The sequence below is a fragment of the Botrytis byssoidea genome (genome assembly GCF_014898295.1).
Source record: "Botrytis byssoidea strain MUCL 94 chromosome Unknown BBYS_006, whole genome shotgun sequence".
In the NCBI taxonomy this organism is placed as follows: Eukaryota; Fungi; Ascomycota; class Leotiomycetes; order Helotiales; family Sclerotiniaceae; genus Botrytis; species Botrytis byssoidea.
This window is the reverse complement of record NW_024065847.1, coordinates 997,045-1,023,260: the sequence shown is the minus strand read 5'-3', so window position 1 is coordinate 1,023,260 and position 26,216 is coordinate 997,045. Positions and strand designations below refer to the sequence as shown.

Below are 26,216 nucleotides of genomic sequence, written 5' to 3'. Positions count from 1 at the left end.
CCTTTCGAGTTTAAAGTTAAGAAGCAGTTTGGCTATCTATCTGGAAAAGTTCGGCGAGAGGACCCAGTGGTCATGTATTTATTCGCACACATGATATCGTGTGGATACCTAGGTAGCCCTACCTAGCTGATCGAAGATAGAAATGATACCCTCTGAATGAGATGGAATTCAGCAGTGTAAGTGCCTCATACGTAGTTTGTTATTATGTAAGAACTCTTGTTATTCATCACTCACCATAGAGTTGACTTGCCATTCAAGATGAGTGATCAATCCACACCAGAAGACTGGGTGTTCGGCACGCGATGCTGTCTGTAACCTCCAGCCTTTCACCCACTCACCCACTCAACCGATATACCTTATCAAACAACAGCCGTCTATAAGGAAACATCAGCATTATTAATACCCAAAGATAACAATGTGAAGAAGTGCCCAACCTCCAGAGTTACAGAGATCGTCACCAGCTGAATGCAACATCGTGCTTTGGAGTTATTATTGGCACGGGTCAATGCAAGTATCCTTGCCGCAACAACTCTTTTCAGCTACGTGCTTGCAATAGCGTGGGATGTTCGTAATCTCATAAACAAGATGTCCCCATTATCAATTCATTATGAAATCATATCTGAGTAAAGTAGATCCTGGCGATATGTTTTCAGCCTTCTCCTTCCTACGATATCAACCAGTACCTTTCAGAACACAGACTACCAATAGCTTCATAACTCCTCACCTTTTCAGAATATCTATTAATAGATTTTTTCAACAAATGAACATCAAGTATGCTTCTCCATCTTCATCTCCGCCACAATGGAAGGACCTCGCTACAAAGCTATTTTCTCTTAAAACTATTACTGCACCACTTGATATGGTCGCTCTTACAATAGAGAATTCACTAGTATCTCGATCACGACTCATAAGATTCGCTACAAATATTTTCATGTTTTGCTTCATTCTTAAGTCGATTTCCTATACTTTTGGTGAGTTATGGAAGCTGCATGGATCCCTTTCACAGTGAAAAGCCTACCTCGGAGCGGCTATATCCTGTGTGCCTTTTGGCATTTGGTGTTATATAGGCCCTTTCAGAATATGGACATGGTGTAAATCTCCGTCGCCATGGAAAAGACTCGCTATACGCTTCTTCATCTACGTGCCTTTTATTGTGTCAATTTTTATGATGTACGATGTGGGATTACAAATATTTCTTCATATCCAAAAAGCCCACCATGCCTCAGGAAAAGCCTAGACGACCCTTTATCATATCAACACGACATTTTGCCACAAGGTTACATTCGATTGATCTCCATCAAGCCTGGAAACATCGACGACCCAGTTGAGTTGAATTTAAACAGTATTAGGTTTCGCCCACAAGACCACACGAAACGGATATCTGCGAAGTATATCCCCCGATACGAGGCATTGTCCTACACTTGGGATGAAGACGAAAGAAGAGATAAAATGCATGTAAATTCTTACAGCTTAATTCTTTTACCAGTAATCTCAACAATAGACATCTCTGGTTACCAAGTATCGGGCCGCAGAGCGAAGTAGTATTGAAAAGTGTCTGGCAAGTGCTAAGACGATTAAGATAAAGCTTTAAAAGGACAATTTCGGCCAATGTTTCTCACAGGCCAGTAGTTTTAATTGGCAAACCCTTCTATATCACATCTAACCTCCATTCTGCGCTTCTTGCCATTCGACGTGGCGATAATTCCTCGTCATTCCGGATAGACGCAATCTGTATTGATCAAAACGATAATACCGAAAAAGAGCAACAGCTAAAAAATTATGCATCAAACTTACAAACATGCCACCAATGTGCGCGTCTGGCTCGGGAATGACGATCAGTCTATTGACATACGTGCTGGTTTAGCACTTATATCTCATTGTCTTACAAAATTTGAACAAGTGCGCGGGCGGAAGAATTCAAAGCTTGAGAGCGACTGGGATATCTTGTATTCCACTTCGTGGGATACGATTATCTCGCGAGCTCTCTTTGGGGAATTTAAAGAAATCATCACTGGAAAGGAAATGAATGTTTCATTCGAAACAGTGGGAGCAAAATACCGCAAGGCGAAAAGGAACCCATCGTACAAAAAATTGGCGAGCACACTGGACCTGAGTATGGCACCGGTTGGAAAGCAATCAAAAAATTCTCGCTCGGTCTTATTTCACCAGATCTTAGATAATCCAGGAAATGGTACTTTCTTCCAACCTATCAATATTTGTTGGCGATTATGACACACCAGAAATCCTTCGCTTTGTTCAACTACTCTACGCAACTCCCTAAATCCAGAGAGATCTTCCTTCTGAATGTCGCATCGAGCCGGAGGTCACATTGCGAATCAACCACCTGATCACGAGTATTATAGAATACAATGGGGCTTTCAATCTTGGAAAGCTTTTATCTAACTTTAGGGGGAAAGGTTCCAAAATGCCAGAGGACCAGATATTTAGTTTATTAGGATTAACAGTGGAGAAAAACGCTCGCTATAACAAGCATCGCCATGTAAAATTTCCAGAGATCGATTACAAACAATCGATTCAGAAGCTGTGCACTGACACGACTAAATATATATTGGCACAAGATAATAACTTGGATGTTCTCCGAATGGTTAACACACATGCGAAACCGGTAAACGACAAACAATGGCCATCGTGGGTTCCAAATTTCACGTCACCCGTACCTGGATCAGGGGAGCCGAAAAGCTCCTGTTGGCAACTACCACCAGCGGATATATCGCGTACAAAGTTACCTCGAGAGAAGATCATTAATACTGAAAATGATAAGTTGCAGATTTATGGACACGTGCTTAGCGAAATCAGGAAGCCGGTCGGAATAGTAGAGAACAACGGGCGGCGCGATAAAGCGCTAGAACATGAGAAGCGACCAATAGGTGAGAGACAACTCCCACTCTTTGAGCTAGAATTTCTCAATAGGCATTTGGGAAGACAGTGAAGGACGTGAGGTACATGGGACAGTGGATGTCAAGAAGGGGGATTTGGTGGTTATGGTTGCGCGTTCGGAGAGACCGTTGATATTGAGGAGGCTGAAGGGTGAAAAAGGAAAAGAGTGTGAATGGCCTGAGTACAATGTGGTTGGGACGGCCCATATACCGGAACTCGATCTACTTAAATTTAACGATCTTGCGAAGAAGATTAAGTGGGATTTCCAGAAGATGGCTATAGTCTAAGAGATATCCTTAAGTGTACGTAGTATACAAGGTATATAGCACTACTATATAAGGAGACACGATTTAGTACTTGGAAACGGCGTCAGTATTTTACTTTCGCGTCAATCTTTGCGGTCGTCGTATGTTGCTAGGAATGGCTCAATTGATCAGAAAGACATTCTGAGAGGTGTAAGCTCATGAAACTTTTCATCACCGAGATCACCTTTCCCCCCCGCGCACTCTCTTCGAAATCGGTAGTTCAAGATACCGACTTTGGCTTCAACTCACTCGAATCAATGCACATTTCTTTGATAGGACGTATTCGACCACTTAGCCCTTGTACGGTCAATACATCCCAAAATTTGTCTTTTGATCCCGTTTCTATTCGGATCCAATGATAGTGTAACTACTCTCTCATTCGATACACCAAATACGTCATCCAGCTCATCTGTTGCCCCCAGCAACGCTCTAACCCACTTGTTTAGTTTCGCGTGGTAACGTCCCACAAGAAGCGATAGAGAGGGAAAAATAAATCCTGACGAACCACAAAAGCGGGTTTGGTGAGACCAGTGCTGGGGGGAGTGTTTTGGACCTCTTGAAATTTGAATGATGATAATGATGCTGGCGCCAGGAAAAATACATGATCATGGATATGGATGATGAACGATAGATGATTGGTAATGATAGACAGAAACAGAAAGAAGAGGATAAATTAGACAATTTTATCATCCTAGTGAGCGGACCGTCCCTTGTTTACCTAGACATATGCCGTGTGATATGGTAACACTGTGACATTATGGGTTGGACGGCATAGAGGGTCTCAACGGTAGAAGTGCAGATGAAGAAGTTAATGTCGATTGGATTGGAATCATTGGATAAAATGAAATGATTGGATGGATTGAGTTGGTATTGGCGCCGGTTGGCTTCAATAGTTTGGTTTTTGATTGAATGGAGATCTATACCCAGTATTAGTCCGTTGTATCAACTTGTATGGTGGGGTATAAGTACCTTGTAGGACGAAAACAAAGTTGTTACTCGTACGAGAGATTTATTGGACGGACGAATGCTTCTTGTTCTTGGTATGAGAAACGTGGTCGTAGACTCGTAGTGCGGTTTATTTGGTAAAGGAAGGTGGAGATGATGATGAAAGATATTGGTGAGCCATTCATTCATTTGTATGTGAGATAGGAAGCCAGAGAGACTAGGAGACTAGGGGACTAGGAGACTAGGAGACTGACTAGTACAGTAGTCAAGTGTACTGCATACCGAGCAAGTGTGAACCAACAATTGATGATAATTTGGCTTCTAGGAAATTGGCTTGAATGAACTCATGATGATTGGATTGATATCGAGACCATTGATATGATCCACGCCAGTATTGGTCTTTAAGAAGAAAACAAGGAATATCCTTTTTTTGAAGCGTGTTTTTGCTGTGTTTTTGAGTGAAGGATGGGATAGAAAGCAAGCATATAGCTTTTGCAACTTTTATGGATTGTGAAATTGTAATTATGTACCTACACTGTAGAAACTTGCCGTTACAAGATCAATCAATATCGACATCAAAATCATAATCAAACTTGATATCAAATTGTACAATTAAAATAATAATCATCAAATTAATCAATCTAACGTTAATTGATCCTTCCTTATCATCTTTCCCTCTCAGACTCGAGAACTTATCGCGGTGCATTCGCCTATAGTAAGTACCACCGACCTATTCACCCTCCACCTCAGGAACCCTGGAGAAAAGTATCATTTTGACACACGGGAACTTTATTTATTTTTTGACTTTTCTGTCCTGAAGCCTTCACGAATTACGACCCTTCACATTTGATTGATCCCATACAACTTTTAAAATTAAGCAGACCTCCCTTGTGAACTCTTTTTCTTATTTGCTTTGGTGGTAATAATTCGGATCAATCATAAAGATACAGACAGAGTGCGACACGAGGGTGAGATTAAGGAGGTAATTTATTATTCAATTTGCAAATATTGGCCATTCATTATCTGCGCAAGTTTATACCGTTGGGATCTGTGGATGGATGTATCTTAGTAAAGTGTCGAGTGATTATTGCTAGCAAAGTACTCTTTTCCCCCTTGGTCAACAGTAGCTTGGGAATTCTGCGATATTTGCTCCTTGAGGGTTTGTTCATTTGCGCAAATCCTGCATGAAAAAGGAAATCTTTGGAAGCTGATGTCTTGCTTTACAGTACAGTTATCCATGGCTTAATGACGATACTATCATCCTTTCGAGATCCCCTCTGCGAATACGATAAGAGAGATTCACAATCAAAACGGACGATTTTTGAGTACCTGTATATATCGATCTCCAAACAATAATTCAATTCAAATACAATGGCTGATGGACCACCACCACCACCACCACCACCTCCCCCTCATGGCACGCCGCCAAAATCATCGGGTCTACCGCCAGGGAATTATGACATTTTCATCATTCCACCGCATGCGTCAGGTTCAGGATTTCTCTACTTACCCTCACTACAACCAAATGTTAATAGTTTTGTAGCGGGGTTTGCTTCAGCTCTTGTGCTTGTCGCACTAACTTTCATATTAAAACCACTCATGGATTCCATGAAAGGAGGTGGAGGGCCAGCAACCCTGATTTTGATGGTTGCAATTGGGTTGGGAGCTTGGGCACTAGGGCGGATGCAATCGAACGGTGAGACCAGGCCCGGACCAAGTCAAGGATCGGGTGCACCTCCGCATGGTGGATCATCTTCAGGTGCCAATAATAACACATATTCCAATGGATCAGCTTCAAGTGGTGGGCCACGAACTTCAGGAACTGGATTTTCACCTGGATCCACATCAGAGGGGGCTGGGGGACCTCCACCTAATCCGCAGGCCGGATCTGGCGCAAGAAAAAGATCAAGTGAAGGTTGGGAACAAACTCCTCCTCCTTCGCCTGATGCCGGTCCAGAGATGCCGGGCGCAACACCAAGGTACAGTCCTGGCACAACCCCTGGCGCAAACGATGACACTCGATCGAAAGAAAATGCCTCGAGGACGGCGTGGGAAGAGGCTCGAGAAAGGACGAGAAGGAAGGAGGAGGAGAGGAAGAAGGTAGAGGCCGAGAAGAAGCGAAAGGACGATTTGGAAAAGAGATTGCGAGAGTTGCGAGCAAAAGAAGCTCTGGAACGAGCTACCCGCGAGAAAAAACAAAGGGCCGAACGCGAAGCTAGGGAGCAAAAGGAAAGAGAGGAACGAGAAGCAAGGGAGCGGAAGGAGAGAGAGGAACGCGAAGCCAAGGAACGAAGAGATAGGGAAGAGCTGGAGGCTCGGGAGAAGAGAGAACGAGCAGCACGAGAGAAAGAAAGAGGGGAACGCGAAAGGTTGGCGAAGTTGGAGAGAGAAGAACAACAGGCTCGAGAGAGAAAGGCAAAGGAGGAACGCGAAATTCGAGAACGAATAAAGGCAGAAACAGTGCGAATCAAGGCAGAAGCAGAGGCTAAAGCAAGAGCGGACTACGATAGAAGACTTAGAGAAGAGGTAGCTAGGAGGGAGGCTCTAAGGAAGGAAGAGGAAGCGAGGAGGGAGGTTTTAAGGAAGGAAGAGGAAGCAATCAAGAAAGAGCAAGAAAAATTACGACTAGAAGCTATTGCTAGAGTAGAAGCCGACAAGAAAGCCAGGGCAGACAAGGAAAAGGCAGACGCGGAGGCGAAAGCAAAGGCGGAAAAGGCAAAGGCTGCTGCGAAAGCATGGGCAGATGCTAAAGCCGCGGCCGCAGCAAAACGTGAGGCCAAAGCCAGAGAAGAGCGCGAGAAGGAAGTAGCGGCGCAAATACGTGAGGTCAAACTTAAGGAAGAGCGCGAGAAAGCAGCCGAAATAGCAGCTCAAATGAGGGAACTCAAACTCAAGGAAGAGCGTGAAAGGGCAGCCGAAGTAGAAGCGCAAATAAGGGAAGCCAAACTCCAGGAAGAACGGGAAAGGGCAGCCCTAGCCGCACTCGCAGCGGAACGGAGAAAACCGAACACTTATTCGAATGCTGGAGTGGGGGAGAGAATAAGCCCTTGGCCAAATGGAAAACCGCCCACAACAACACCCGCTCCCCCCACTACCAGCTCTATACCCCGACCTCAAGCACAATCCACCTCATCCAAGAAACCCCCGGTCTCAACTGCAAGAACGTATGCAGGTACCGACAAGGATGCCCAGTCCCACTCACCTTATGCACAAACGCCAAGACCAGCCCGAAAAAAGTCACTCAGTTCCTTGTATTCCGAATCCTCATACGCGGCCTCACAATCGACGAGTAGAACTACCCCACCTCCTTCCACACGAGCAGCATATAGCACCAAGGATCCGGATAAAATTGTTATCAAAGGTGTCTTCGCATTCAATAATGCATTTCACAAAACCCCTACATCTCAACTTCTATCTGGTGTCGGTTCTGTTACCGACGGACTAATATTAAGAATTACAACAGAGGGTCTCTTCATTGATGACGATGTACGAGGTGTCGCTCAACGAGAGTGGGATGTCAAAGCATGGACAATGAAACTCGTAGAGGTATGGTGCCCATCTTTCAGACAAGCATCGCGTGTTCCTCCCGCTACTATTGCTCACAAAAATCCCGTTCGACGCCTTTGGGGTCTCGATAAAGAATTAGCAGCAAGTGAAGAAGAAAAAGACGCTCTTTTAGTTAGTATGCTGCAACTCTGCCGGGATAATTGTCGCGCTCGTGCCATTTCTAATTCTTCCACTGCGCATTCTGCTAGTGGTTCTGTCTATTCTGCCAGTTCTTATGCTTCATCTGATACTAGATCATCTGTCTCATCTGATTATGCTGATTCCATTGGGTCGTCTAATTCTCCTTATGGCGAGAAATCAAAGAGAACCACTAACCATAATGCGCAGACTGGTGAGAATAGAACAGCTGGTCTACATATTTTGAGGGCGAGCATTAGGGACCAAGAAGGCAAAAAGTATGTCTTTGTGGTTCAAGAAAGTGAGGCTTGGAAGGTAGCATTAGGGTTGCAGAGATTGAGGAGGGGAACCCAGGTGAGAAGTTTGGGTGTTAGTGGCATGAGTCCTAATGATGCAAAAGCTACACTGGATAACTTGGGATGGTTTTGAGAGTTGAGGGCGATGGGAACGTTTTAAACCCCTGGAATACGCCATGGAATGTGGAGTTTGGAACGCGAAATTGCATCCCTCAGCAGAAGAGGAAAGGGATGCGAGTAAGAAGAAGATCATGAGTTCCGAAAGTCAAGTCTAGCATTTACAACACGACAGAAGCATCAGCGATGGAGTTTTTATTTTTGTTTCTATTTTGTTCTGTTTTTCGGTACTACAGTATTTCCACTCATCTAAAGGAGTTTATGTGTCTGTTTGCGTACGGGAGATGTCGAGTTTTAGTTGGAACTTTCTTGTGGGAATTTAGAATGGAATTGGGTATCAGTACCTCTTCAATTTCTGTGAGGTGTTTGGTTAGAGAGCGTATTGTATGTATCTTGAATACCCGGTTCTGTACTAAAGTTTGAGGTTTGGAGTATGCTTGTTGTGGAATGTTTGATAATGGGGGTGGAGCATGAAGGGACAGATAGTGATGGTAGTGGTGGGACACCTAGGTAGTGATGTAATTGATAAAATAGATAACTCTTTGAATATCTTTTCTTTACTTGCTTGGCGATTGTCGTGAGGTTTGAGATCGATGTATTTTGTATTCATTGGATATTGAGGACAAGGCATCTCGTTGAATGAGGATATCTTGTTCGAATCAGCATGTTGAATGAACCCTTTTCATCGGATGTAGAAAAGGGATATAACAAATGGATGTCTGTATTTAGTAATACGGTGTATAAGTACGCTCTAGTCATTACCTATCTATTTATGGTTATAATAGGGGGAGATGGACTAGTAGGCTATAAATAAATATATACATGTATGTATATCCACGGGGATGCACATCAACAGCATCATCAAGTTGTGCGAAAATCTACTCAAGATTCATATCTACACGCACGATTATATACTCTAAGCTATTCACCATGTGCGTTTTAATTTATATCTGAATATCGATTATACCTAGGTACCTGGGTAGATATGTCACTCGTATTACCTCACCTCATATTATATTATATCGTATTATATCACATCTCCTATCTCATATATAGATACTTCACGACCTTTCTAATAAGTACCTAGGTATTCAGTACTCTTGGCTTATATATAAGCTAACGACTCTCTGCTCAAGTAGATATCTACCAAGTTTGTGTATGTTGGTTACTCTGATGAATGTATCGAATGTCATATACCTCTACCGATTTAGATATTTAGGTAGATAAGACCCTCTCAGTAGATACACTGATAGCTACCTAGGTATGTGTATTTTTTTAATATTTGGTATCGTGCCTTATAACTCGGCAGTGTGGTGATTTATTCATGTGTTCATCTATTCATTCATCCATTTATTTCAGACTCACTTGACATGAAAATTATTTGCAAGTACTATATTACCTATAATGATATATAATGGATATAGAGAGTTATTCTGGTACTTGTAGATTTCTCTATAGATCTAGATGTTGTGTTCAAGTAGGTAGGTACCTACTGAGACAGACTCGCTTCCTTGAGTGGGATGGGAAGGGGATGGTATGACATGAGATGGGTTGAGCTAGGCTAGGTGTAGAATAGAGCTCAAATGGTGAAGCGAGAAGGGCTAAAAGATGTAATGTCATACATGGGAGATAGATTGAGCAAGCGGGAAGGGAAGAGAAGAAGAGAAGAGTCATCATATCCGAAAAGGGTGTTTGAATATCAAGATTTGGGGTTGAATGGATGTTCAGAAGATAATGTGGGTTATATCTGAGGTTGTGTTGGATGCTTCGGAATAAGAATCAGATGTTGGAATGTGAAGGAAGTATATAGTAGTTGAATAATAAGTTCTGGGCGTTTTTGGCTGCTAGGTAGCTAGCACATTGTGTGTTGGAGCAAAGAGTAGGTATTTGACAACACCTGTAGGATCTATCGAATATCAATGGGTACGTCTTCACAGCTTTTAGCTCATGAAAGAATAGAGTATGCTACTAGCACAACTCGCATGTATGAAGAAACAAATATATGATATATATTTCATGCTATGGACGTTAGGCTTCCCAACAAGCAACATTATAAACTATTCGTATACTACCCGCCCCCCTCAATTAAATATATTAAAAGTACAATATACAAATATTCCCTGTCATCCCAATTTATCCCTCTTCCTATGCATCAAAGTAGAGAGCAAGGAGACCCATAAACTCCACGCTGATTCCCGTTGTAAAATGACCATATACACTCCATGCCTTCCATTTCGTACAATATGTATCATATCTACCGAATCTTTGCGATTCTCTTTTTGGCAATGTTGATCTTCCCCCCAACTCTATCAGCGTCCTCGTCCACCCTCTTCAACATCTCGTTTTGCAACTCCAATTCTCCGTGAATCGCCAATCCCATTTCTCGCTGTCTCCTCACAATCTTACCAAGTTCTTCCACATCAAGATCTTGATTCTGCATCAATTCCTTTTGTAATTGTAACACGCCCTCATTATCCAATTCTCTCGTTTTATCTGTTTCAGGAACCGGTGCGCCAAGGACTCGTCCACTGGGTCGCGATACTCCTGGTCCAAATAATGCGTTTTTGTCCGCTTGTGTCGCTGCCGCACCGCCGTTTGCTGAACTCGAGCTGGCTTGATTCTTAACCGCCAATGTAACGGCCAATTTTTCCAAGCCCTCCTTTTCCACCTTTGCACTACCCAAAAGATCTCTTCTCCTCCTCAATTCACCTGCGCCGACCCTTGCCTCGCCTCTCCCATTTTTATCCCCCTCACCCATCACCTTCAAGCCTTCCTCCAAATTCTTAAGCAGTCCTCCAGCCTTAACCAAACACCTCTTCGCGTTCGCGCCCGCCTCATATTGCCCCGCCGCCGTATTTGCACTATCTCTCCTCCCCAGAAACAATCTTGCATCATGCAACTGCGCCTTCAATTCGCGATGAACATCCAGCCACACCTGCGGATCCGCCATGACCTCCGCATTCCCACCCACACCTCTTTGATTCGCAGCAATAAGTCCCTCTCTCGCACTACTCAAACTCGCGTTTCCACTATTACTAGGCAGGTTTAAAAATTGTCGCCAAACGCTTGTTTCTCTCCATCTCCGATCGGGATTTTCTGCGATGCTGCGGAGATATGTTTCGAGACCGCGACGACGATCTTCTGTCAATTCAGGAGAGTTAATCGTACTTTTGAACCATGTTTTCCCTGGCAGAGGAGCGGGAGGCGGACTGGAAACTTGGGTGCAGAGGGAAGAATGGAGAGTGACAAAATCGGAGTAGCGTTTTTGGACGACGAAGGTTCGAAGAGGAAGACGGAGTGTAATATTGTAAAGAGTATAGGGTTTTTCATTTGGAGCGCTTGAGAGAATTGTGCTAGGTATCGAGAGTTCGAGAGGCGGTGCCATGATTGATTGATGGATGGATTAATGGGTTAATTGATTGATTGATTGATGCGATGCGATACAGAAGATTGGATGTTGGTTATGTTTCCTTTGTAAATGTAAAGAGATGATGGTCACCGTTTGTTTTGAGGTTGCCTCGTGAGCTTAGTACGGGCTGACCCTGTCCTGTGCAACAAGGATGACGCTTGATGCTTGATAGCGCAAAATGTCACTTGGCGATAAGAGATTAATTGTGATTGTGTGAGCTCATTCTTCTTCTCATGATGGACAATCAAAATGGTATTATACGAAGAAAAAAACTCTTGTGGGGTTTACATCTAATAATTAAACTCTTCTTCAATAACCAGTGAACTCATTTGAGAATCATGTGAGATCTCAATATGCTTCAGACTTGGTCCAACGCGTGCAACCAACCTCCCATAGCCTGTGAATGCTACCAACCTGTGAGCGTTTGATATTGTGCCTCGCACACACTCCGCTCGTTCATAATTCGTGTCTCATAGCCTTGCTTGCTATAAACTCCCGCAGGTGAAAGAAACAATGAATTCATTTGCAGGTGCAAAACAATTCAAATCCCATTATAGTAAAAAGAATCTAGAATGTCTCTTCTTGGTCATCAACCTCCGCCTCCGCCGGTATTTCAAATCCATCTTCAGTCGAGTACAAAATAGTTTGAATGTGCTTGATTAAGCCGTCTTCCTGCTTCTCAATCTCTGGGTCCTCCTCGCAAGCTTGTTGAACCAGTAATTCGATATCTCTGAGTTTGCTGAAATAGAAGTCTCGTTCCCGTTCTAGCCCTGCAACTGTTTCCTTCAGAGTGTCGTTCTCTGCTTTTAGTGCTGCTGAAGCTGCACCCCCACCGCCAACGGCTCCAGGCTTAGCAACTCTTGCGCCGCTCGTTGTTGGTGTTACTCCTCTGCGAGCTGCACCACTTCCAGCAGATACTCTTGGAGCAGCAGATGGTGCAGCACCGGGCCCCCCTGCAGCGCGTCGACGAGCTACTGCATCATATTCTCCTCCTGGAAAGTATTGATCCCAATATCTCTTGGTCCATTGTAGAAATTCGAGGTTGTCTTGCATCTTGCATTTAATGAGTTGTTCGACATGGATGTTTCGATCGATTTGATGGCGGGTGAAGGTGTCTGGATCGTTGTCAGTGGAGAAAATTATATTCAGGGGAGGGAATTCTGACTTTGAAGAACTTTGAAATTTTGTAGATATGCATATTCAGTATTGACATTGAACTTGACTTTTGACATCGGTACATCGAGAAAAATACTGTCGAAGACTTGGCACAACGCAGCACTGTGTTCATGATATATGTAAGTCAATAGTCTTATAGGGGGAAAGAAGTTATAACTCCTTGTGCAAGCCAGAAGTTTACTTACCCGGTGCCACATTGTTCAACTTTTGTGATATTAAGTTGTAGCAGGTTGTTAAGCCATGCCACGAGCTCTTGTCTGTATGTGCCATGTTGTCAGAGACTGAGAATTCTTCTTGTTAATGAGTGCAGCTCAACGAACCTTGATTCTCCCATTTTGAAAAGAAGCTTTTGAATAGCAAAGTAAATGAACGAGCGAGTATATTTTGATGGATAATCGAATAGACGTCAGTTATGGCAGAAGACAATCGGTGGGCGCAAAAAAGATAGGATTTTTCTGAAGGAAGTTATCGCGACCAACGAGATTCTTATTATTTAGGTTCCGTTGACACCTCTGTCTGTCGCCTTAGGTAACCAGAAATCTACAACAAACGAGAAACCGCACGTGACCGATGCCCGAGAGGGGGGAAGTGTGGATCAGACTTTCCAGAATGGTCCTCAAGTTTACCTAGCTGGGCGTAACATGTCTTAAATTCTCAATAATGTAACTTTCATTCGTCGATTCTTCAAAAGGAGAGAGCACATAGCATAATCCAGCTTCTTGCTCATGATTCCTTGTAACTGTATTGGTTGTCCATTTTTACTCGCTCTCTCACGCTTATCCAGTTAGTTCATGGCATGCACGGTATATATATACCGATCAAGCCCTTGCTTGTCTTGATTAAATACCAGCTGTTACTCTGGGTTCCAAATTGAGATCAAATGATACTTCATCCGACGAATGCTACGGGACGTGTCACTCGGGCCAGTCGGCGTTGTCGAGAATGTCAAAGGCGTGCACAATTCACAAGCCAGGGTACGATGGGTCTATCTTCACAATCTTGCAGAAGAGCCACCACCTTTTGTACCTTGGATAATATTCCTTGTGTTGTAGTGGTAGGTGGGTGGTACGCTCCAGAATATTGAAATTATTTTCATCACCTGCACCTAAGCAGGCTCTCCGGATAAAGGCGCTGCATAAGCATAATTGCATCTAGGCGTCAGGGGAAACCCCGCAAAAGGCAACGGGTGAGTTCGTGACGAAATATTCAAGACGGAACGAATTAGAAAAGGAAAGAATATCCATCTCACCGACGACTACAGCACAAATCTCAGCTGGAGAGCTTAGTATTACTGGAGCTTTTCTTGTGTTTGTACTTCTCCTCATTCCACGAGAGGAATCATCTCCGTCCCATGTTTCTATGATCTTGGGAGCTTAATGTGATCGTTCATTGAACTTCCTGTTTTGTCCGCAGAAAGTCAATCCCACCCATGCAAAACATGGTTCTTGAATGATAGGGCAGATCTTACAGCATACACGATCATGGCTGTTACGGACCTCGGAATGCAAGAATCACAAGTTTTTTCCTTTTATCCTCATTGAATGCAGTTACCTGAAGAAGTCGTCTTGGGTGTACATGCATACAGGATTTCTGTCACATAGTTTTTCATATCATGGAGCCTCCCCACCCACCAGATTGCCGAAGTACCTACTTTCACAGGACTTATCTGTGAAATAATTCTTGATAGCTTGCACCGTCCTAAAAATGGCGCTAGTCAAGATCATCTTCTTGGTCGTCTCCTTGTGGCTGTTGGGGTTTGTGCAGGCAAAGATACCTTCATTCATACACAAGGCTCCGCCCATTCCCCCATCCAGCGACGAAACAATTGTGAAAAGAGACTCAGTTCCTGCAGGATATGTTGCTGCTCCATATTACCCTGCCCCGAAAGGTGGCTGGTCTAGTTCCTGGACGACTGCTTATGCAAAAGCACAAACTGTGGTTGCACAAATGACATTAGCGGAAAAGGTCAATCTCACAACTGGAATTGGAGAATTAATGGGAAGATGTGTGGGAAACACCGGCTCCGCACTAAGATTCGGCATTTCAAGTCTTTGTTTACAAGATTCGGCACTTGGCATAGCTGCGACCGATAACAATACTGCTTTTCCCGCTGGTATTACCACTGGTGCAACATGGAGCAAAGATTTAGCCTATCAAAGAGGTCTTGCGTTAGGCGCAGAAGCACGGGGGAAAGGAGTCAACATTCTATTAGGTCCTACAGTCGGTATGTTTGACGGGAGTTTGTGGCAGATGCACTACAAAGACATTCTTCCAGTTCAGCCTCGGCCAATATACAGATTGCTGATCATGTTTAGGTCCAATTGGAAGAAAACCGCGCGGTGGTCGAAATTGGGAAGGGTTCGGCGCTGGTAAGAGCTTTTGCAAAGTTTAATATCAGATTCAAGGCTAAACTCATTGTCATCTAGATCCTGTACTTCAAGGACTAAGTGCCGCCCAAACAATCAATGGTATGCAGGCGAATGGTGTCATAGCAACCATCAAACATTTTATTGGAAATGAACAAGAAGCATACCGAATGGATATCATCCCTCATGGCTTGATGAAAGCTTTAAGTAGTAACATCGATGATAGGTACGCGTATCCTTGAATTTTGACCCTGCCGAAACTAATTTGCAGAACTCTCCATGAATTTTATATGTGGCCCTTTGCAGAAGGTATCAAAGCTGGTGTTGGAGCTGTTATGACAAGTTACAACGATGTGAGTGTATATTCCTGACAAACGCATGAGACTTTATGATGTTTTGAGCTGGACTATCAAGTCTGGTATGATACAAACGAGAAGTCATTCGATGATAAACTCGGCACATTCACTGGATTTGAAGGTACTCCCTTGGCAGAATGTGATTTTTTTGTGTTATCTTCATAGACCTTTGGCGACCCTTTACTGACCAAGCAGGTTAATGGAAGCGCGGCAAGTCAAAACTCATACCTGATCAACAACTTGATCAAGGATGAGCTTGGATTCCAAGGCCTGGTAAGAGTTCATATCTATATACCCCAAAACAAGTCTAAATATCCATAGGTGATGACAGACTGGCTATCCCAAATTGGCGGCGTGTCATCTGCTCTTGCTGGTCTCGACATGGCTATGCCCGGCGATGGAGGAATCCCTTTCCTTGGCCAAGCATACTGGGCCTACGAACTCTCAACTGCTATTCTGAATGGAACTGTTCCAGTCGATCGATTGAATGATATGGTTACTCGAATTGTTGCAACTTGGTGAGTGTTCCCTCGAGAAAATGTTTCTTCAGAAATTACCTCGCTTGGAAAGGGAGTTGTTTCGAGGTGGGACGAGTATGTACATCATGGCTAATCAATACATTACACAGGTATCAACTTGGACAGGATAAAGATTTCCCAACACCAAATTTCTCCGCAAACACTTTAGACACTACTGGACCATGTTATCCAGCAGCATTGCTTTCTCCAACATGCACAGTGAACTCACATGTAAATGTACAATCTAACCATGCAGTCGTTTCCCGAAACATCTCGAGAGAAGCGATAACTATGTTGAAAAACGTCAACAACACACTGCCACTATCAACCTCAGCTGCTTTGAAAGTGTTTGGTTCTGACTCTGCAAATAATCCTTCCGGGCCTAATGCTTGCAATCAAAGGGGTTGCGATACTGGCGTTCTTGGTATGGGATGGGGCTCAGGTACGTTATGCATCATTCAAAGTTTTCTCTGTAAAAAGGTAAACTAAATCAAGCTCATAGGTACTGCCAACTACCCTTACCTTGATGCGCCCATTGACGCGATTAAGCGAAAAGCTTCCAATGTCTATAGCTCAACCAGTGATAGCTTTCCATCTGGCTTGACTGCTCTCCCTGGAGATATCGCCATCGTATTCATAAACAGTGACTCTGGAGAGAATTCAATCACTGTGGAAGGAAACGATGGTGATCGCTCGTCGTCAGGACTGTACGCATGGCACAACGGCGATGCACTTGTTAAAGCTGCTGCAGCTAAGTATTCCACCGTGGTGGTAGTTGTTCATACAGTGGGACCGATTCTTGTTGAGAATTGGATAGACCTTACTTCAGTCAAAGCCGTACTCTTTGCTCATCTACCAGGTCAAGAAACTGGAGATTCATTGACGGATATCCTTTTCGGCGCATACTCTCCTAGTGGGCATCTTCCCTACTCCATTCCTGTCTCGGAAAGCAACTACCCATCCTCCCTCGGTCTTGTCGGGTTTGCACTTGGCCAGGTTCAGGATACTTTCTCTGAAGGGTTGTATGTTGATTATCGATACCTCAACAAGCATGCAACCAGCCCCCGCTTTCCATTTGGCTATGGACTATCCTACACCACATTCTCCCGAACGGCTACTCTCGCAGCCGGAAAAGCACTCACATCGGTTCCTCCGGCCCGAGCTGCTAAAGGCTCAACTCCAGTATATAGTACTGCCATTCCTCCAGCATCTGAAGTCGCCTGGCCTGCAGGTTTCTCCGCTATTGGAAGATATCTTTATCCGTACCTCGACAATCCTTCAAGTATTACTCCAGGCAAATTCGTCTATCCCACTGGATACACCAATGTCTCCAAACCCGACCCCCCATCTGGTGGAGATCAAGGTGGAAACCCCGCGCTCTGGGACACAATGTTCACTCTGTCAGTCACAGTGACCAATACCGGTCTCGTGGCCGGTAAATCTGTTGTCCAGCTGTACGTTCAACATCCCTCCGATTCTACCTATGATACTCCTATTATCCAGCTACGAAATTATGCCAAGACAGATACATTGGCACCGGGAGGGAAACAAGTCGTATCACTTGCCGTTACAAGAAAGGATATCAGTGTTTGGGATGTGACGAAACAGAATTGGGTTATTCCAGTTTCTACCACGAAGCCATTTTTGTTCTGGATAGGAGACAGCTCAGGGAATCTGACCTTGGCTTGTGAGAGTATTAGTCGGGCTTGCAGTGCGGGTAGGACACCGCCTGTGGTTTAGGGACCTTTTCGATGTAGGGTGGGGGGCATTACTTGGTCATACTTGATAATGAGTGCTGATTGTGAGATTGATCTATGAAAAGGTGAAGAATCCTACAATCGACATATCAGTACCAAGGTACGAAGTGCTATCAATATGAGCGAGGAATTTCGAACATTGACCATCCACAAAAAGGAAATTTTATTAGGTCCCACATGTGTGACATTGACTTTACAGCGTGCATCAAATATCTGCAATTCGATGGCTATATCAACCGAAACAATCGTATCGAGTGTGTCAATTGTGTCAATTGTAGAACGAACCAGCAAGATGATGAACAACATTGGCTAAAGAGATTGATTATTCGGGTATATTAAATATTGAATTAAAATCATCCCTTGACATAAGATTATAGTCGGTCAATATCCAAAGTGGCTTCAACCTCTTACAAGATTCTAGTTCAGCCAGACCATCATTGCATTCTGGTAGTGTAGCTAACGTTTCCATCATTTCTCAAGCCTCGATGAAGACTCTAGATTACACAACGAGAAACTTTACACCAAGTTCGGTAATATGAAGGGTTAGAATCATGGTAATGAGTTATGAGATTCGTAGTTTTCAGGTGCTTGATATGCTTTGATAATCTTTGGTTCATCATTTTTATCCGGATGTTTTGGAAAGGCGTACTAGGTAGACAGCTCCTTCGTTAGCCCCTATTGCTTCAGATTTCTCGATTTATTCGTCAGTGGATATCTATGAAAGGTGCAGAGGTGGTTTTTCGGCGATGTGCGGCGAGTTCACCTGCGCAATGATATACTGGCTTTCTCTATCATCGAAATTTTTGTTCGTTGGAGGAAAAGTTCACCAATTTGAACTGCCCATGAATTGGGCGATGATGAATGTGCTAGCGATAATGCATATGTGCAGCTGTCGTATCCGAATCTTGGCCATCTGGGATTTGATCTATTGGCTCGTTTGTAGGTGTGGCCAAAATAGAGAATCGTAGTTTCACTCAGTCAGAGTTGAGGAAATTCAATTCACACCACATACTCAGTCCTTATCTATTCCTGGTATCCCGCAAAATTAATTGGTTTTGGCGTTTTCCACGAATGGTTGACTTTATAGGATTCGGATGTTCGTGAGAGATCTCAGGCCAGTATTGACATCATGAATATCTTCTCTCGTAAAGTAGACGAGTCATTGCAAAGCAACAATTGCAAGATGACTGCGGTATCATCAAGACTGTCACATGCGCATATCTTTCATCAAGCTTGATCAGTCTGCAAATGGTGAATGCGTTAGTAAGATCTATTGATATACATAGAAGCTTTGGTGCAAAGAGCGAATCCAAATGCGAGCTGCGGCTCCAAATGGTTGTTATTCGTGATAAATTCCGGATTCATACAAGTTCTTAAGGGAATCATCAACGGAAATTGAGAAGCCACTGAATTTGAAGCTAAGGCTGCAAATAAAGCAAGGGAAGAAGGACTTAACGTACTGATCTAGAACGAGTTGTCTAAAGCAAAGCCCATGCATGGCCCCAGAGTGCCTTTCGATGAGAGGAAATGCAGATGAAGTGTTCACGAATGGGATAATTTCTAACATCGACACTGTCAGCAAGGAAGAGAGATATAGCATCGTATCTGAAACCAACGGCTTAATTGTATCAGAGGATATTTATCCAGTCGTCTGTAGGTTTTCAATGATAGGTATTCATTTCCAAGCGTGTTGTCTTGCGTAGAGGCGGATGATGAAGGTTGGGTTTATTGTCTGCTGTATTCTCATCATCTTTCGGAGCTTTCACTCTCCTAGAACGCCACGGCCAGGTAGAAATAAGAGAATGTGTGGATAGGTTTTCCCCTACTTGTTGGTCTACTGGTTTCTTCGGAAGTATTTGGTCATCAATGCTTTCGTTGATGGTAAGTCCTGAGATGGCTGTAACATTTGCTGGTATCAAATGATAGTTATCCAAAGCAAAGATAGCAACATGGCATGAATATCAGAGAGGAATCAACCGACATGATTGACACGTACAACCTCCAAACTCGAACAGACCACACCAGATAAAATCAGAGTGGAAATCAAAGCGGCCAAGTGATAGACAACAAATGAAGTTAGATGATGGTAAAGCTCGTGAACGTTTATTATTGATCACACGCTGAATAGGGTCTTTAAAGAAACCCTTGCAATACACAAGAAGACGGTGAAACTGCGGGAGGAATGAATGCATGCCTAGTATCTCAACAGTTGCCAAAATACTGACAGCAATACGTCAGATATCGGATAGCACTTGAGATCTGCCCATGAGCGTTATGACAACCGTTCGATTCGCCAAAGAATACCAGCCAAGTCGATACTCTATCATGTTTGGAGAACAAATTCCAAGTAGGCGCTCGAACTTTGAAAGCAAACAAAATGTCGGATGAACAGTTCATAAAGTGTCGGTCCCGAAGTTTTGAAACTGTCACAGAAGATGGCAACGGTATGGCGCTAATGGAGACACAGTGCTTAGGTAATCAAAACATTCGAGGATCGCAATCACATTAAAGTTATCTCTTCCACTTCAAAAAGACCTTCCAGGCTGGCGGTGGAATTGTTCTGTCAACGATTGAAGTGAAAGAGGAAAGATCTATCAATCCCTTTTGCTTATGTGGACCAAAGAGAACTTTCAATCAAATCTAAAATCAGTCCGGCTTGCTCGAACTTCACATCATATAATTCGACTCTCTTCATTCATAACCAACCGATGATGCATGATATATGCAATGTATTCAATGGCAGGAAGTATAGTCGCTTCTATCCATCCGGATTATGCCCACAGCTACAGCGCGTCATTGGATCATCCCAACAATCACATTCATCCCAAATTACTTGCCAAGACACAGACCTTCTAGATGGGACGTCTGTGGCCACAATGGCATATGCTTTCTCCATAGTTGCTTGTTTCAGCCTCTTGCTTATATTTGATACCTCTTTTTAAGCAAAAAAATTCTCCTAGATCGAAAAACTCTAAAGCTTAGACTCAGTTGACATAAGCAGATTCATGCTTCTGGTGTTCCCAGTGTCTCAAGCAGGATGATTTTCTAGGTAGATTAACGATGGTTTGATGGTGTGAACTTCTGGATGATTTTCCGAACTCTTCATACACTATCTTTTCTTCTAAGAGCATAAAATTCCTCTATTGAAATCTCGATGGGAAAATAGCAGACGCAATACCGATATTATAGTGGGTGAACGTTTTGCAGATCAACGATTGTTTGAACCTTGAGCATGGTTTTTTTTTCGCGATGAGTCGTAAGCGCCAAGTAGCCAAGCGGCTAAGGAAGGAAACTACAAGATGGCATCTCGACTTGGCAGTTCGGAATAAATTTTCAAGTCCCATTTTGACATCTTGGCTTTGGACTTTGAGTTTCGAATTTAATTAAAAGTGCTTATGGGGTTAATGATGCAACGTCAAGATATCAGTGATATCAGATTGTTCAAGTGTGATCTTTTCTAGATCTAAACATAGCCTCGAGAGAATTGAGATTGGACAAGCTCACATCGCGGTTTCAAGATCATCGTTTCTCGAATTCGTCCAATCAATTAAAGTTCTCTAGACTCTTCTTACTTTTGAGCGTCAATCTATCTGTTGATAGCCATAGGGGACTTACTCCGTGGAGTAGATAGCAAGGCCTCCACAAATGTTTCTTTTTGATTGTTCACAGCCTCCGGTATGACGGGTTTCTGGTTCTCCTTTTCCAAAGCTCAAAGGGGGACACCGCCGATGAGTATCCGGAGAGGAAGAAATGATCCAGATATATAAGTTGCCAAAATGCCCGTCTAGTATTGCTTCTCATCCTCATCCTCATCTTCATCTTTCACTCTTTCCATATCATTCACTATCCAGACAATTCAGTCTTTTACTTCATTCCTTGCTGGTCAAACTTATTTCAATATCTCATTTCCAGTTTTAACCCAGTTACTTTTCAACCCAAATCAAAATGCAATTCTCATTCGCTCAATTGGCCCTTTTGGCTGCCACAATCAGTGTTGCTAGTGCGGCTCCTATGGATGCTTCCACTGGTCTCGAAGCACGCGATGTGCCAAGACTTCACTTCAGAGAGGTCGTGCACGCTCGCAAGAATTCAGATGGAGATGACGAAGATTCTTCGAGGTTAGTGATCAAAATGTCTTACAAACGCTCCTGATTACCCTCAATACTGACTTTGAGTCGTTGCAGCTCTACAAAGAAGTCTTCCAAAGCATCGTCCACCAAGAAATCCTCCAAAGCATCCTCCACATCTAAAGCATCCTCAGCATCCTCCACGGCCAAGTCTTCAGGTTCTTCTGGATCAAAGTCCGCTAGCGCTGCTTCATCAACAATCACCAGCTCGGCATCCTCTGGCAATTCATCCAGCGGTACCACTGGCGATTCTGTCCCCGCCTCTTCAGGTACTTCAGCCCTTTCAGCCGCTCAAACTATCGCCGCAGGTGAATCTTTCGATGGTGGAATGGTTATGTTCGATCGAGGAGTCAGCTGTACCGGTCAATCCGAAGGTGGTGACAAAGATGCCGTCTTCCAAATTGAAGCTGGTGGATCCCTCTCTAATGTCATCATCGGACCCAACCAAATCGAAGGTATTCATTGCCAAGGAGCTTGCACCTTGACCAATGTATGGTGGTCTGCTGTTTGCGAAGATGCCTTCACCATCAAGAACCAAGATGCTGGAGCCACCACCACAATTTCTGGTGGAGGTGCCTTTGGAGCCGACGATAAGGTTTTTCAACACAACGGAGCTGGAACCTTGAAGGTTTCTGGTTTCACTGTCAATACCTTTGGAAAATTGTACAGATCATGTGGTAACTGCAAGACAATGTACGAGAGACATGTTATCATGGATTCCGTCACTGCCACTAGTGGAAAAGAGCTTGCCGGTATGTTCATAGGAAAAGCGATCCTTCCACTTCCCCTCGCATAATTCTGTTTGCTAACCAACTGTCTCTATAGGCATCAACTACAACTTTGGTGACACTGCAACCTTCACCAACATTGTAGCAAAATCTGTTGATGATATCTGTGTGACATACACAGGTACTGAGGACAACAGTCAGGAACCCACTGAGTATGGAAGCGGCCCCGATGGTAAATACTGTATCTACACTGAGAGCGATATCACCACATCTTAAAGTCAGAGACTTTATCTAAGGATGAGTCCCAGGAATTTGTGATATTGTGAGCCGGAATGAAAGTCCGAGATTTGAATAGAAAAGGGGGTTAGAACTAGACAACTTGAGGTTTGATTTATCCCCAAGGATTGGTTAAAGGCTGGAGCCTGGTGGTGGATGCTTCTTCTTGTATATTATGTTTGCTTGACGCAATACAAATTATCTTTTACTTATCATTTGGATTTGCTTGAGCACCCAATACCTACCTACCCAGTGATGGCATTTTGACACTTTACACTCTCGCCAAAGAAGCGAGATTGGGAACTTTCAGCATCTGATCTTTGTAAGTGTGATAAGCCCCTTTTTGTAGTTCGATAATTACGTGTAGCTTAATGAAGTATTATCTCAACTCACAGGATAAGCCTCGGACTGTCTTCTACTCTTTCTTGAACAATCGATCCTGTAGTTTGATAGTATTAAATTTAGACAATTTATCAAGCACAGCGTTTGAAGCATTCAACTTGAGATGTGAAAGCACATTAATCTAGTACTTTTGGACTCATGATGTTAGACTCAACGCGAAGTATTTTAAATGTACCTACCTAAGTAGGTATCTAAAATGCTTTTTGCCTCAGTATATATTAGATTAGACGAAACAACCTCGTTAATCATCAGCCACAGCACTTTTAGTTGTGAGACTAATCTGTGCCTCAGAGAGTAATCCTGTATTGAATACACAGAAGAAGCTAAGCGTAAGAGTAGACGTGTCTTCCGTAACATAGGAGATAGGATCGTGAGTTATGCATCACGGATCGGGGAGCTGGATACGTTTCTGGATTCTGCTTTTGGGTATAGGATTGAGGGGTACGGCTACCTAGGAGATACCGAAGATTATAATTGCTTAGCTTAGCTTCTTCCGATTTCTGGTTCTGTTCGGGTCAGATGTCAGTATCACTTCCCGCTTAGTGAATACATGCGACCGCAGTCTTAATATCAGTTTCGTGTAGTCACCGCCACGGCGACTAATACCATCACTTTTCCGGGCCGTTTCGTATTGAAGATTTCCTCGGCTTCAATTCAGGGGTTGTGAGTATTCTAAGCCCGCGCTTGGCTATCGGTACCATGCGCACTCCTATTTGAGTCAGTTAAGATTTCGGACAGTTAGGGGGGTAATAGGTAAGCGTTGAATCAAGATCCTAGCCGAAAAATCATATCAAAATGAGGAATATGATGAACGTTTTGAAAGTCGCACGATTCATCCCCTCTACGGGTCTTTGTGAAATCTGATCTATCATTTCAGCCCGATACTGCAGGATATCTCGGGCCGGAGACCGTGTCTACAACAACTGAACGACATTATATACTTTCTCTCAAAATAAGGTTACAGAACCGGTTTTTTGTTCACGCTGTGTTTCGTGGGAATCACACTTCGGAGATCGACTAGTAGCATCTCGAATACCACCCACACTCTTCGCGCATGAGTCATGAATGACTGTTTATGGGGTTCATCGTCATTAAAAAGCGTTCCAAAATCTGACACTACGACGTTTTCGGTCCGTGTCCGTTGAAGTAACGGGTAGCTATCAACTGCTACCTTGTTTCGATTTTCACCATGCAGATCAGTTCTAGACTTCTTGATTGCGTAGCTCTCCGTATATGATCTATCATAATTTCTCGGCCTGTCTTGTTTTCCTTTAGCAGTGTCCAGCATGTAAATCCAGGCTTGAAAAGAAGTTCTAACTTGGAAAAGAACTCTTGTTGCTCGATATGGATATCTTAGTAGGGGTTAGCCAATATTTCTTAGCATTCTCTTGTAGATGCAGCTCACATGATTGAATTTTCATGCGAGTCATCATTTAGATCACATCAAATCCTCTCCTCCATTCCTTACCGCATTCGATGCAACATGATTCATGTATCTCAACTCACCCGTCTCCCATCAAACGTCTCAACCGATCAACAAAACGTAAAGAAGAGGGGTAACCTAGAACTCACATGACCGAACTTTCATGCGGGTCATCTCCACAGTCTCGAACACCGCATCTGTAAATGACTGCATTGTCTTTCTCTAGAATCCGCATCGAAATCAGGAAATCGCGCAAATTCTCTCTATTTTTGCATACGCATAGCTGATCTGACGATCACTCGGCCAATCGATTGTAATGTTGAGGAGAAAATGAGACTCACATGACTGAAATCTCATGCGGGTCATAGACGTTTGGTCACAATCAGTATGCACGAATATCTCGATGCACTAATGACTAACTGGAGAGGGATATGTGCGGGAGGATTGAAGGTGTGTGTGGATGAGAAGGACCGAGAACGGGAGTTGTCTCGCTTGTCTTGATTGAGTATGATTCATGAAAGTTATTTACTGGAGTGTAGAATTGGATTTTAGGTTTTCTTTAAGTTCCTGGAGGGTGCGTTATGCTTGATTGGGTAGGAATCATTGGAGCTTGGCTAATAGACTGGGCGCTTATAATGTTTGATTAGATTGCGAGGTTACGGAAAGATGTGGCACGATTTCAAGCTGGATTTCTTCAATGGTCATTTTCTGGGTGACTGTGGCTTTTTTTCGCTGCTCTAATGGATATTTCGGGGAATACAATACAATATATGGGTTTGTTCTGGTAGGGTAGGTGGAGACACGAAACATCACATCATTTCATCCCATGATATCCGATAGATTACTTCGTATTGGCACTTAACGAAGTTAGTACACCCGCGCTTACAATCCAATGTGAGGAGAAAATCAGCTGTGCCGCAAAGTGAGAGCTCAAAAAATGAAAACGAGGACCCGAGTCGTCGGCAAAAGCGCTTATCAACGGATAGGGCGATGTAAACATTATATACTAAATGAATCAATCAATCAATCAAATACTGTTCCTCCAGGTATTACAGCTTCACTGTGCCGTAGCTCTGCATCTCTTGGGATTATGATAGATGTCAGAAATGAGACTCGGGGAGCACGACAGGCAGTAAACAATGCTAGCACGGAGACATAGAATGGAATTTTACAATTTGCGAGTGGGAGTACAAAAGGCTCCTTTAACTTGCATACCACATACCACATACCACATACCGCATACCGCATAATAAAACTTCAGCACCGTAATATGAAGATCTCTATATACATTCTCGACAAGGTATGGGTTCTAGACGCACAGATACGGAGGAGGGGACCCCATATCAATACAACAGCGTACCAGCCGATATCGTCTTACTGTAATCTAACGATACCACGGCTCCCGCTAATTCTCTTACTTTTCAGCCCACTAA

At 43.5% G+C, this 26,216-nt stretch overlaps 6 protein-coding genes across 6 annotated transcripts; 4 read left to right on the top strand and 2 right to left on the bottom strand.

The window, feature by feature from the left end:
• Positions 1-1,779: 1,779 nt before the first annotated feature.
• EAE97_003760 (uncharacterized protein) lies at positions 1,780-3,185 on the top strand (the record flags this gene model as incomplete). The annotated part of the gene is made up of 3 exons (XM_038874272.1): positions 1,780-2,124; positions 2,288-2,888; positions 2,932-3,185. The coding sequence occupies 3 exons, from the start codon at positions 1,780-1,782 to the stop codon at positions 3,183-3,185; spliced, it is 1,200 nt and encodes a 399-aa protein (XP_038734881.1).
• A 2,334-nt stretch (positions 3,186-5,519) lies between these two features.
• EAE97_003759 (uncharacterized protein) lies at positions 5,520-8,261 on the top strand (the record flags this gene model as incomplete). Its single annotated transcript, XM_038874271.1, has 1 exon — positions 5,520-8,261. One exon carries the CDS (start codon positions 5,520-5,522, stop codon positions 8,259-8,261), a length of 2,742 nt encoding a protein of 913 aa, XP_038734880.1.
• A 2,238-nt stretch (positions 8,262-10,499) lies between these two features.
• EAE97_003758 (uncharacterized protein) lies at positions 10,500-11,630 on the bottom strand (the record flags this gene model as incomplete). Its single annotated transcript, XM_038874270.1, has 1 exon — positions 10,500-11,630. One exon carries the CDS (start codon positions 11,628-11,630, stop codon positions 10,500-10,502), a length of 1,131 nt encoding a protein of 376 aa, XP_038734879.1.
• A 591-nt stretch (positions 11,631-12,221) lies between these two features.
• Positions 12,222-13,164, bottom strand: EAE97_003757 (uncharacterized protein; the record flags this gene model as incomplete). Its single annotated transcript, XM_038874269.1, has 4 exons — positions 12,222-12,769; positions 12,820-12,932; positions 13,016-13,087; positions 13,151-13,164. The coding sequence occupies 4 exons, from the start codon at positions 13,162-13,164 to the stop codon at positions 12,222-12,224; spliced, it is 747 nt and encodes a 248-aa protein (XP_038734878.1).
• Positions 13,165-14,534: 1,370 nt separating this feature from the next.
• Positions 14,535-17,810, top strand: EAE97_003756 (uncharacterized protein; the record flags this gene model as incomplete). Its single annotated transcript, XM_038874268.1, has 8 exons — positions 14,535-15,054; positions 15,146-15,199; positions 15,257-15,422; positions 15,468-15,549; positions 15,748-15,825; positions 15,874-16,070; positions 16,181-16,512; positions 16,573-17,810. 8 exons carry the CDS (start codon positions 14,535-14,537, stop codon positions 17,808-17,810), a joined length of 2,667 nt encoding a protein of 888 aa, XP_038734877.1.
• A 3,606-nt stretch (positions 17,811-21,416) lies between these two features.
• Positions 21,417-23,325, top strand: EAE97_003755 (uncharacterized protein). The gene is made up of 3 exons (XM_038874267.1): positions 21,417-21,945; positions 22,012-22,706; positions 22,780-23,325. Exons 1-3 carry the CDS (start codon positions 21,773-21,775, stop codon positions 22,956-22,958), a joined length of 1,047 nt encoding a protein of 348 aa, XP_038734876.1. The 5' UTR covers positions 21,417-21,772; the 3' UTR covers positions 22,959-23,325.
• The last annotated feature ends 2,891 nt before the right edge of the window (positions 23,326-26,216 follow it).

Bases quoted from the DNA above. Each gene is read 5' to 3' on its own strand.
- EAE97_003755 (XM_038874267.1), top strand. From the start codon at position 21,773: ATGCAATTCTCATTCGCTCAATTGGCCCTTTTGGCTGCCACAATCAGT. The intron at 21,946-22,011 runs GTTAGTGATCAA...GAGTCGTTGCAG, and splicing joins GATGACGAAGATTCTTCGAG to CTCTACAAAGAAGTCTTCCA. The intron at 22,707-22,779 runs GTATGTTCATAG...CTGTCTCTATAG, and splicing joins TAGTGGAAAAGAGCTTGCCG to GCATCAACTACAACTTTGGT.